The sequence below is a fragment of the Oncorhynchus tshawytscha genome, unplaced genomic scaffold, assembly GCF_018296145.1.
Source record: "Oncorhynchus tshawytscha isolate Ot180627B unplaced genomic scaffold, Otsh_v2.0 Un_contig_4636_pilon_pilon, whole genome shotgun sequence".
In the NCBI taxonomy this organism is placed as follows: Eukaryota; Metazoa; Chordata; class Actinopteri; order Salmoniformes; family Salmonidae; genus Oncorhynchus; species Oncorhynchus tshawytscha.
The window spans coordinates 41773-54613 of NW_024609272.1; the positions used below are offsets into that span (position 1 = coordinate 41773).

At 49.6% G+C, this 12841-nt stretch overlaps 1 protein-coding gene across 1 annotated transcript in view; it reads right to left on the reverse strand.

Moving 5' to 3' along the window:
* smurf1 (SMAD specific E3 ubiquitin protein ligase 1) overlaps positions 1–8835 on the reverse strand; it is a gene marked incomplete at its 3' end in the record, with an annotated part of 49925 nt that extends 41090 nt beyond the window's left edge. The window contains 3 exon segments of the mRNA XM_042314739.1: positions 3617–3725; positions 4597–4635; positions 8538–8835. Of these exon segments, the coding sequence (XP_042170673.1) occupies positions 3617–3725; positions 4597–4635; positions 8538–8592 (203 nt within the window).
* Positions 8836–12841: the final 4006 nt, after the last annotated feature.

Consider the following 12841-nt stretch of genomic DNA (forward strand, 5'->3'; position numbering starts at 1 on the left):
CGGTGAACAGACCGTCTACTGCCTCGGTGAACAGACCGTCTACTGCCTCGGTGAACAGACCGTGTGTAGGGCACCGACGTCCTCCTGCCTCGGTGAACAGACCGTCTACTGCCTCGGTGAACAGACCGTCTACTGCCTCGGTGAACAGACCTACCGCCTCGGTGAACAGGCCGTCCTGCCTCGGTGAACAGACCGTCTGTGTAGGGCACAGACCGTCCTCCTGCCTCAGTGAACAGACCATCTACTGCCTCGGTGAACAGGCCGTCTACTGCCTCGGTGAACAGACCGTGTGTGTTGGGCTCCGACGGCCTCCTGCCTCAGTGAACAGACCGTCTACTGCCTCGGTGAACAGACCATCTACTGCCTCGGTGAACAGACCATCTACTGCCTTGGTGAACAGACCATCTACTGCCTTGGTGAACAGACCATCTACTGCCTCGGTGAACAGGCCGTCTACTGCCTCAGTGAACAGACCGTGTGTAGGGCACCGACGTCCTCCTGCCTCAGTGAACAGACCATCTACCGCCTCGGTGAACAGACCGTCTACCGCCTCGGTGAACACCGACCGCCGTCTACCGCCTCGGTGAACAGACCGTCTACCGCCTCGGTGAACAGACCGTCTACCGCCTCGGTGAACAGACCGTCTACCGCCTCGGTGAACAGACCGTCTACCGCCTCGGTGAACAGACCGTCTACCGCCTCGGTGAACAGACACCGCCTCGGTGAACAGACCGTATGTGTAGGGCTCTGAAGTCTCCTGCCTCAGTGAACAGACCGTCTACCGCCTCGGTGAACAGACCGTCTACTGCCTCGGTGAACAGGCCGTGTGTGTAGGGCACCGACGTCCTCCTGCCTCAGTGAACAGACCATCTACTGCCTCGGTGAACAGGCCGTCTACTGCCTCGGTGAACAGACCGTGTGTGTTGGGCTCCGACGGCCTCCTGCCTCAGTGAACAGACCGTCTATTGCCTCGGTGAACAGACCATCTACTGCCTCGGTGAACAGACCATCTACTGCCTCGGTGAACAGGCCGTCTACTGCCTCGGTGAACAGACCATCTGTGCCTCGGGCACCGACGTCCTCCTGCCTCGGTGAACAGACCGTGTGTACTGCCTCGGGAACAGACCGTCCTCCTGCCTCGGTGAACAGACCGTCTACTGCCTCGGTGAACAGACCGTCTACTGCCTCGGTGAACAGACCAGTCTACTGCCTCGGTGAACAGACCGTCTACTGCCTCGGTGAACAGACCGTCTACTGCCTCGGTGAACACACCGTCTACTGCCTCGGTGAACAGACCGTCTACTGCCTCGGTGAACAGACCGTCTACTGCCTCGGTGAACAGACCGTCTACTGCCTCGGTGAACAGACCGTCTACTGCCTCGGTGAACAGACCGTGTGTGTTGGGCTCCGACGGCCTCCTGCCTCGTGAATGACACCATTACTGCACTTCTGGAAAATAACCTTCAAATGTTTTTATTTGATTTATTTAACCTTTAATTAGGCAAGTCAGTCAAGACAAGGTCTTATTTACAATGACGGCCTACCGAAAGGCCTCCTGAGGGGACGGGGACTTTTAAAGAAGAGAGACACTAAAGAGTGACCCAAGACAAAAACATGACAACACAGCATGCTAGCAACACAGCATGCTAGCAACACAACATGGTAGCAACACAGCATGCTAGCAACACAACAACAACATGGTAGCAACACAGCATGCTAGCAACACAACAACAACATGGTAGCAACACAGCATGGTAGCAACACACCATGACAACAACATGGAGGCAACACAACATGGTAGCATCACAGCATGCTAGCAACACAGCACGCTAGCAACACAGCACGCTAGCAACACAACAACATGGCAGCAACACAGCACGCTAGCAACACATCAACAACATGGTAGCAACACTGCATGCTAGCAGCACAGCATGCTAGCAACACAACAACAACATGGTAGCAACACAGCATGCTAGCAACACAACAACATGGTAGCAACACAGCATGCTAGCAACACAGCATGCTAGCAACACAACAACATGGCAGCAACTAATGACAACACAGCACAGTAGCAACACAACAACATGGCAGCAACTAATGACAACACAGCACAGTAGCAACAGTATTTGGGTTTCAGTGGGTTTCAGTGTGCCGCAGTGAGTTTCAGTGTGCCGCAGTGGGTTTCAGTATGTGGGTTTCAGTATGTGGGTTTCAGTGGGCCGCAGTGGGTTTCAGTATGTGGGTTTCAGTGTGCAGTGGGTTTCAGTGTGCCGCAGTGGGTTTCAGTGGGTTTCAGTGTGCCGCAGTGGGTTTCAGTGGGTTTCAGTGTGCCGCAGTGGGTTTCAATGGGTTTCAGTGTGCCGCAGTGGGTTTCAGTGGGTTTCAGTATGTGGGTTTCAGTATGTGGGTTTCAGTATGTGGGTTTCAGTGGGCCGCAGTGGGTTTCAGTGTGCCGCAGTGGGTTTCAGTATGTGGGTTTCAGTATGTGGGTTTCAGTGTGCCGCTGTGGGTTTCAGTGTGCCGCAGTGGGTTTCAGTGGGTTTCAATGGGTTTAAGTGCGCCGCAGTGGTTTTCAGTGGGTTTCAGTGTGCCGCAGTGGGTTTCAGTGGGTTTCAGTATGTGGGTTTCAGTAGTAGGCCGCAGTGGGTTTCAGTGTGCCGCAGTGGGTTTCAGTATGTGGGTTTCAGTATGTGGGTTTCAGTGTGCCGCAGTGGGTTTCAGTGGGTTTCAGTGTGCTGCAGTGGTTTTCAGTGGGTTTCAGTGTGCCGCAGTGGGTTTCAGTGGGTTTCAGTATGTGGGTTTCAGTATGTGGGTTTCAGTATGTGGGTTTCAGTATGTGGGTTTCAGTAGGCCGCAGTGGGTTTCAGTGTGCCGCAGTGGGTTTCAGTATGTGGGTTTCAGTATGTGGGTTTCAGTATGTGGGTTTCAGTATGTGGGTTTCAGTGGGCCGCAGTGGGTTTCAGTGGGCCGCAGTGGGTTTCAGTATGTGGGTTTCAGTATGTGGGTTTCAGTGTGCCGCAGTGGGTTTCAGTGTGCCGCAGTGGGTTTCAGTGTGCCGCAGTGGGTTTCAGTATGTGGGTTTCAGTATGTGGGTTTCAGTGTGCCGCAGTGGGTTTCAGTGGGTTTCAGTGTGTCGCAGTGGGTTTCAATGGGTTTAAGTGTGCCGCAGTGGTTTTCTGTGGGTTTCAGTATGTGGGTTTCAGTATGTGGGTTTCAGTATGTGGGTTTCAGTATGTGGGTTTCAGTAGGCCGCAGTGGTTTCAGTGGGTTTCAGTGTGCCGCAGTGGGTTTCAGTATGTGGGTTTCAGTGTGCCGCAGTGGGTTTCAGTGGGTTTCAGTGTGCCGCAGTGGTTTTCAGTGGTTTCAGTGTGCCGCAGTGGGTTTCAGTGGGTTTCAGTATGTGGGTTTCAGTATGTGGGTTTCAGTATGTGGGTTTCAGTAGGCCGCAGTGGGTTTCAGTGTGCCGCAGTGGGTTTCAGTATGTGGGTTTCAGTATGTGGGCAGTGGGTTTCAGTGGGTTTCAGTGTGTTCAGTGGGTTTCAGTGGGTTTCAGTGTGCCGCAGTGGGTTTCAGTGGGCCGCAGTGGGTTTCAGTGGGCCGCAGTGGGTTTACTCACAGGTCATAGTGTTGGTTCCATTTGGGGTCCAGAGTGCTCTTCACTGTGTCTGTAGAATGACACTGTCCTGATCCATCCACCACTACCTTTGCAAATGGGTCCGGCAACCCTACACACACACACACACACACACACACACACACTTATTATAAAGTAGAATGTGAAAGAGAGAGGAAGGCAGAGAGATGGAGACAGATATATACTCACTTTATATATTATCTACCTCACTTGCTTTGGCAATGTTAACACATGTTTTCCATGCCAATAAAGCCCTTGAATTGAAATTGAATTGAATTGACAGAGAGAGAGGAGGGATCAGAGATACTTACAGAAGGAGACAGACAGAGAGGAGGGATCAGAGATACTTACAGAGGAGACAGACAGAGAGGAGGGATCAGAGATACTTACAGAAGGAGACAGACAGAGAGGAGGGATCAGAGATACTTACAGAAGGAGACAGACAGAGAGGAGGGATCAGAGATACTTACAGAAGGAGACAGACAGAGAGGAGGGATCAGAGATACTTACAGAAGGAGACAGACAGAGAGGAGGGATCAGAGATACTTACAGAAGGAGACAGACAGAGAGGAGGGATCAGAGATACTTACAGAAGGAGACAGACAGAGAGGAGGGATCAGAGATACTTACAGAAGGAGACAGACATAGAGGAGGGATCAGAGATACTTACAGAAGGAGACAGAGAAGGAGACAGACAGAGAGGAGGGATCAGAGATACTTACAGAAGGAGACAGACAGAGAGGAGGGATCAGAGATACTTACAGAAGGAGACAGACAGAGAGGAGGGATCAGAGATACTTACAGAAGGAGACAGACAGAGAGGAGGGATCAGAGATACTTACAGAAGGAGACAGACATAGAGGAGGGATCAGAGATACTTACAGAAGGAGACAGACAGAGAGGAGGGATCAGAGATACTTACAGAAGGAGACAGACATAGAGGAGGGATCAGAGATACTTACGGAAGAAGTCTTTCTTTGCAAGGTTCTTGGCACATAAGACTAAAAACACAGAACAGACAACTGTCAGTCAACCAAACAGATGTCACTACAGACAGCCTGACAGCCAATCAGATCAGTGACTGGCTGCTGTAAGCCAATCAACAGATGTCTCTTCACCTCCCCACAGCTTCCCTCTTCATCTCCCTCCCTTTCTCTCCCACAGCTTCTCTCTTCATCTCCCTCCCTTTCTCTCCCACAGCTTCCCTCCTTCTCTCCCTCCTCCTCCCCACAGCTTCTCTCTCTCCTCCTCCCCACAGCTTTTTTCTCTCTCTCTCGACCTCCCCACAGCTTCTCTCTCTCCTCCTCCTCCCTACAGCTTCTCTCTCTCCTCCTCCTCCCTACAGCTTCTCTCTCTCTCCTCCTCCCCACAGCTTCTCTCTCCTCCTCCCCCACAGCTTCTCTCTCTCTCCTCCTCCCCACAGCTTCTCTCTCTCCTCCCCACCTCCTCCTCCTCCCCACAGCTTTTCTCTCTCTCCTCCTCCCCACAGCTCTCTCTCCTCCTCCTCCCCACAGCTTCTCTCTCTCCTCCTCCTCCTCCCCACAGCTTCTCTCTCTCTCCTCCTCCTCCTCCCCACAGCTTCTCTCTCTCTCTCCTCCTCCTCCTCCCCACAGCTTCTCTCTCCTCCTCCTCCCCACAGCTTCTCTCTCTCTCCTCCTCCTCCTCCCCACAGCTTCTCTCTCTCTCCTCCTCCTCCTCCTCCCCACAGCTTCTCTCTCTCTCCTCCTCCTCCTCCCCACAGCTTCTCTCTCTCTCTCCTCCTCCTCCCCCCCACAGCTTCTCTCTCTCCTCCTCCTCCTCCCCACAGCTTCTCTCTCTCTCCTCCTCCTCCTCCCCACAGCTTCTCTCTCCTCCTCCTCCTCCTCCCCACAGCTTCTCTCTCTCTCCCCTCCTCCTCCTCCCCACAGCTCTCTCTCTCCCCTCCTCCTCCTCCCCACAGCTTCTCTCTCCCCTCCTCCTCCTCCCCACAGCTTCTCTCTCCCCTCCTCCTCCCCCCACAGCTTCTCTCCCTCCTCCTCCTCCCCACAGCTTCTCTCCCTCCTCCTCCTCCCCACAGCTTCTCTCTCCCCTCCTCCTCCTCCCCACAGCTTCTCTCCCCTCCTCCTCCCTCCCCACAGCTTCTCTCCCTCCTCCTCCTCCCCACAGCTTCTCTCCCCTCCTCCTCCTCCCCACAGCTTCTCTCCCCTCCTCCTCCTCCCCACAGCTTCTCTCTCTCCTCCTCCTCCCCACAGCTTCTCTCTCCTCCTCCTCCCCACAGCTTCTCTCTCTTCCTCCCCACAGCTTCTCTCTCTTCCTCCTCCCCACAGCTTCTCTCTCTTCCTCCTCCCCACAGCTTCTCTCTCTCCTCCTCCCCAAGGCTTCTCTCTCTCATCCTCCTCCCCACAGCTTCTCTCTCCTCCTTCTCCTCCCCCCCACAGCTTCTCTCAACATCTATCCTGTGTATGGGTGTGTAGTGTATTTCAGTGTGTGTCTGTGGTGACCTGGTCTCATTGAGAGTATTAAATGGTCTCTTGCTCTCTATTCCTTGTGTTAATTTTTCCATTTCTCTCTCTCTGCATTGTTGGTAAGGGCCCTGAAGTAAGCGTTTCACTGGTAGCCTACACCTGTTGTCTCTCTGCATTGTTGGTGAGGGCCCTGAAGTAAGCGTTACACTGTTACCCTACACCTGTTGTCTCTCTCTGACCCTAACCCACCTGTTGTCTCTCTCTGACCCTAACCCACCTGTTGTCTCTCTCTGACCCTAACCCACCTGTTGTCTCTCTCTGACCCTAACCAACCTGTTGTCTCACTCTGACCCTAACCCACCTGTTGTCTCTCTCTGACCCTAACCCACCCTAACCCTAACCCACCTGTTGTCTCTCTCTGACCCTAACCCACCTGTTGTCTCTCTCTGACCCTAACCCACCTGTTGTCTCTCTCTGACCCTAACCCACCTGTTGTCTCTCTCTGACCCTAACCCACCTGTTGTCTCTCTCTGACCCTAACCCACCTGTTGTCTCTCTCTGACCCTAACCCACCTGTTGTCTCTCTCTGACCCTAACCCACCTGTTGTCTCTCTCTGACCCTAACCCACCTGTTGTTTGTGACAGATACAGGTCTCATTTGGATACACAGCTGGAACAATGTCTGTTACTGTAGTAGTTAATGGAAGCCGTGCAGACTGGCTGGGTCTCTATTCACATGGAGATGATGTCTTTCTGCAGTCTGGACTGAGCTTCGTCCACTGGTTCACACAGCAACACTGTGTGTGGTTTGCTATCTAATAGACGTGTGCCAACACTCTGGGTGTGACATGCTTGCTAAACACACTCAGCAGATGAATTGTCTGGCTAACTAACATTATCGGCTAACTACTAACGAGCCAACTATAAAACATAAAAATGTCATATCTAGGTGCTAGCCAACGTTACTGAGTATACATTAGTCAACTTAGTTTAGCGGCTTAATTTGCTCTAGAAACCCTACCAACTAGCTGCTTTGAGATCAGTTAGCTAGCTAGCTACATCTCTAAACACTAGCTGGTTAGCCAGGTTAGATATCTTGGTAATGTAGAGAGCAGGTCAGTTATAGGGGAAGTAGTTCGCTAGAATAGCTCCTGAATAGTCTAGGAAGGGCACTGGTTAGGTCTAGTTAGGACACTGGTTAGGTCTAGTTAGGACACTGGTTAGGTCTAGTTAGGACACTGGTTAGGTCTAGTTAGGACACTGGTTAGGTCTAGTTAGGGCACTGGTTAGTGTCTAGTTAGGGCACTGGTTTGGTCTATTTAGGACACTGGTTAGGTCTAGTTAGGACACTGGTTAGGTCTAGTTAGGACACTGGTTAGGTCTAGTTAGGACACTGGTTAGGTCTAGTTAGGACACTGTTTAGGTCTAGTTAGGACACTGGTTAGGTCTAGTTAGGACACTGGTTAGGTCTAGTTAGGACACTGGTTAGGTCTAGTTAGGACACTGGTTAGGTCTAGTTAGGACACTGGTTAGGTCTAGTTAGGACACTGGTTAGGTCTAGTTAGGCCACTGGTGGCAGGAGGACACTGGTTAGGTCTAGTTAGGACACTGGTTAGGTCTAGTGGCAGGAGGACACTGGTTAGGTCTAGTTAGGCACTGGTTAGGTCTAGTTAGGGCACTGGTTAGGTCTAGTTTAGGACACTGGTTAGGTCTAGTTAGGACACTGGTTAGGTCTAGTTAGGACACTGGTTAGGTATAGTTAGGGCACTGGTTAGGTCTAGTTAGGGCACTGGTTAGGTCTAGTTAGGGCACTGGTTAGGTCTAGTTAGGACACTGGTTCGGTCTAGTTAGGACACTGGTTCGGTCTAGTTAGGACACTGGTTAGGTCTAGTTAGGACACTGGTTAGTGTCTAGTTAGGACACTGGTTCGGTCTAGTTAGGACACTGGTTAGGTCTAGTTAGGACACTGGTTAGGTCACCGTGGCAGGAGGACAATGGTTAGGTCTAGTTAGGACACTGGTCAACTAAACAGAGTAGTATTCAGCTCATGACTAACCTACTAACTAACTGTTCCCGTTAGTTAACTAGCCAAACACCTTGGACGAGGCTGTTACAATGGCATTTGGCAGGGACAAACCTGCCTGTTAAATCAGGCGAATATTAGACGCCTTTCAATCTAAATAGCTAGTTAATAACGTTAATGAAGTAGCTATCCTCATCCGTTTGTTGAGTTATTTGAACTAACTAATAAGAGTTAAGGCCTAGTTAACGTTACCTATTGTACGTAACGTTAGATGTCAGTAAATAGAGAAACCCCCGGATGTGAACCCTGTCCAGTGTCGCTGGCGCCATGACAGGCTCGGAAATGTAGCTCTGTCCACCCCCCTGTTACAGGCTTTTAAATCCCGAATAATACAAATGAAACCGTAAGCGCTTTCACGGTGTTTTAGTTAGTTTACCTGTCAGGCGGATTTTGATGCTGGACCCGGTCCTCCGAGACCCAGGACCCGACATCACAGCGGAAGAACTGTTACTGTAAACTCCCGTTTTTTTGTTGGTGTCGCTCCAACACACCAACTCGACACTCCTTCCTAGGGGATAGTACTCTAGGTTGTCAGAATATGTGGCTTGTGTCTGTCTTCTTCAGGGGTTAAATGTTTATTATTTCCTGGCGAAATCCCCCGTCCCGATCGAGCCGCAACACAGACGGACATTTTCGGTGGCTCTGGACCATAGAATTAGAATACTAGAAGACCATAGAATTAGAATACTAGAAGGGACATGAACCGTCTTATTATTGTCTAAAGGGCGGCCATGTTGGTCAGGGAGTCGACCAACCATGGTTTCCCAGTGCTGTAAGATAAGATATTGTGAAAAATAATGAATGTAAATCATTTATCTGCACTGTATGTGTGTTAGCTAGCTGGCCAGCCAGTTTTAGAGGAATGATTTCCATTATTTTAATTAAATGCCAACATTCAAACAATGCAGTCAATCCACCACAGCCAACAAACAAAAATGGACATTTATGGTCTGTAAACATATATTTTAGTATAAAACCCATAAATTGTATTTATAATTATGTAAAGGTATAATGAATGAGTGGCTATGCATTCTATGGAAAACCATGAACAGTGTCGAACTGTATTTTCCATGACATGCTAGTGGAACTAACCTTCCACGGAGTTGATTGACCCTGTCATATCATGGCTATAATGTAGCACATTTACTGCTAGAAATGTGGGGGTTTTGTCTTTAGAAATGTGTTCGACATCCACTGAGTATCTAGCAAGTTTTCTACAGTAGTAGTTCTACAGTAATCTACAGTAGTTGCCTTGGTAACCAAACAAACCCGACGCAACGCGGAGAGCTTGGATACAGCCCTTAGCCGTGGTTTATTGGCCATGTACCACAAATCCCTGAAGTGCCTTATTGCTATTATAACCTGGTTATCAATGTAATCAGAACAGTAAAAATAAATGTTTTGTCATGCCCGTGGTAACCACGGCTGTCAGCCAATCAGCATTCAGGGCTCGAACCACCCAGTTTATAAAGGGAAATAATACACGCTCTAGAATGCCATTCAAGCCACTCAGAAATTAGCATTCAACAATGGCATGGTATAAATTACAATATTTTAGGTTGACAATAATTATATTACATCATTTATGATATCACATGCCTTTTATTTTAATGCATAAGAAAAATCTGGATTCCAATTTGAATGGTTTGGATTTCTCCCTGACCAATATGGCTGCCATTTTCACCCCATTCTGGAATTTGACGGTTTATGACATTTCCCCTCTAGTAATTTGATAGGATCTCTATGTTCTGGACTGGCTCAAACAGGCATGTCCTGAAGTTACATGGCAAATACTTCCTCGGGTCTGGAAACATAGGCGTGCTCGGGAATCGGACTGTTTAGGATAAATGTTTTTTTTAAGTGTGAACGGCAAGGAGAGAGAAGGAGGCGGGAAGGAGGAAAGAGTAAGGAGAGACACAGAGAAGGAAAGGAAGGAAGGAGAGGGTAAAGAAGAGAGAGAGAGAAGGAAATGAAGGAAGGAGAGAGAGAAGGAAGGAATGGAAGGAGGGTAAAGGAGAAAGAGAGAAGGAAGGAATGGAAGGAGAGGGTAAAGGAGAGAAAGAGAAGGAAGGAATGGGAGGAGAGGGTAAAGGAGAGAGGGAGAAGGAAGGAATGGGAGGAGAGGGTAAAGGAGAGAGAGAAAGTAAGGAAAATAGGGTAAAGGAGAGAGAGAGAAAGGAGGGAAGAGAGGGTAAAGGAGGGAAGAGAAGGTAAAGGAGAGAGAGAGAGAGATAGGAGGGAAGAGAGGGTAAAGGAGGGAAGAGAGGGTAAAGGAGAGAGAGAGAGAGAAAGGAGGGAGGGAAGAGAGGGTAAAGGAGGGAGAGAGAGAAAGGAGGAAAGAGAGCGTAAAGAGAGAGAGAGAGAGGGGAGTAAAGAGAGGGTAAAGAGAGGAGAGAGGAGAGAGAGAGAGAGAGAAGAGGGAAGAGAGGGTAAAGGAGAGAGAAGAGAGAGAAATAAGGGAGGGAACAGAGGGTAAAGGAGAGAGAGAGGGAAGAGAGGGTAAAGGAGAGAGAGAGAGGGGGAGAGAGGGTAAAGGAGGGAAGAGAGAGAGAAAGGAGGGAGGGAACAGAGGGTAAAGGAGAGAGAGAGAAAGGAGGAAAGAGAGGGTAAAGGAGAGAGAGAGAGAGAGAGAGAGAGGGAGGGAGGAGAGGGTAAAGGAGAGAGAGAGAGGGGGAAGAGAGGGTAAAGGAGAGAGAGAGAGAAGAGAGGGTAAAGGAGAGAGAGAGAGAAGAGAGGGTAAAGGAGAGAGAGAGAGGGAAGAGAGGGTAAAGGAGAGAGAGAGAGGGAAGAGAGGGTAAAGGAGAGAGAGAGAGAAGAGAGGGTAAAAAGAGAGAGAGAGAGAAGAGGGTAAAAAGAGAGGGAAAGGGAGAGAGAGAGAGGAAAAGAGGGTAAAGGAGAGAGAAGAGAGGGTAAATGAGAGAGAGAGAGGGGAGAGAGGGTAAAGGAGAGAGAGAGAGAGGGGGAAGAGAGGGTAAAGGAGAGAGAGAGGGAAGAGAGGGTAAAGGAGAGAGAGAGAGGGAAGAGAGGGTAAAGGAGAGAGAGAGGGAAGAGAGGGTAAAGGAGAGAGAGAGAGAGGAGAGAGGGTAAAGGAGAGAGAGGGAGAGAGGGTAAAGGAGAGAGAGAGAGGGAAGAGAGGGTAAAGGAGAGAGAGAGAGGGAAGAGAGGGTAAAGGAGAGAGAGAGGGGAGAGAGGGTAAAGGAGAGAGAGAGGGAGAGAGGGTAAAGAGAGAGAGAGAGGGAGAGAGGGTAAAGGAGAGAGAGAGGGAAGAGAGGGTAAAGGAGAGAGAGAGGGAAGAGAGGGTAAAGGAGAGAGAGGGAGAGAGGGTAAAGAGAGGGAGAAGGAGAGAGAGAGAGAGAGAGGGGGTAAAGAGAGAGAGAGAGGGAGAGAGGGTAAAGGAGAGAGAGAGGGTAAAGGAGAGAGAGGGGAGAGAGGGTAAAGGAGAGAGAGAGGGAAGAGAGGGTAAAGGAGAGAGAGAGGGAGAGAGGGTAAAGGAGAGAGAGAAGAGAGGGTAAAGGAGAGAGGGGAGAGAGGGTAAAGGAGAGAGAGAGAGAGAGGGAAGAGAGGGTAAAGGAGAGAGAGAGGGAAGAGAGGGTAAAGGAGAGAGAGAGGGAAGAGAGGGTAAAGTAGAGAGAGAGGGGAGAGAGGGTAAAGGAGAGAGAGAGGGAAGAGAGGGTAAATGAGAGAGAGAGGGGAGAGAGGGTAAAGGAGAGAGAGAGGGAAGAGGGTAAAGAGAGAGAGAGGGAAGAGGGTAAAGGAGAGAGAGAGGGAAGAGGGTAAAGGAGAGAGAGAGGGAAGAGAGGGTAAAGGAGAGAGAGAGAGGGGAGAGAGGGTAAAGGAAGAGAGAGAGGGAAGAGGGTAAAGGAGAGAGAGAGAGAGGGTAAAGGAGAGAGCGAGAGGGGAGAAAGGGTAAAGGAGAGAGAGAGGGAAGAGAGGGTAAAGGAGAGAGAGAGGGGAGAGAGGGTAAAGGAGAGAACATGTTAGGTTGCATGGATTATTTTAGTAGTTTTAGCTGCTTTGTTTTAGTTGCCGTGTTCATTAGTGTGATTAGCTGTGGAACAAAGGAGTCTCTCATAATGCTGCTTACTGCAAAAACTAAATGAACACACACAATTCCTTTAGCATTAGGTTGTGTTTGGTATAGATAGGGTATAGGGGGAGTGAATGCATTAGGTTGTGTTTGGTATAGATAGGGTATAGGGGGAGTGAATGCATTAGGTATAGATAGGGTATAGGGGGAGTGAATGCATTAGGTATAGATAGGGTATAGGGGGAGTGAATGCATTAGGTATAGATAGGGTATAGGGGAGTGAATGCATTAGGTATAGATAGGGTATAGGGGAGTGAATGAATGCATTAGGTGCATTAGATAGGGTATAGGGGGAGTGAATGCATTAGGTATAGATAGGGTATAGGGGAGTGAATGGGTATAGATAGGGTAATGCATTAGGTATAGATAGGGTATAGGGGGAGTGAATGCATTAGGTATAGATAGGGTATAGGGGAGTGAATGCATTAGGTATAGATAGGGTATAGGGGGAATGAATGCATTAGGTATAGATAGGGTATAGGGGAGTGAATGCATTAGGTATAGATAGGGTATAGGGGGAGTGAATGCATTAGGTATAGATAGGGTATAGGGGAGTGAATGCATTAGGTATAGATAGGGTATAGGGGAGTGAA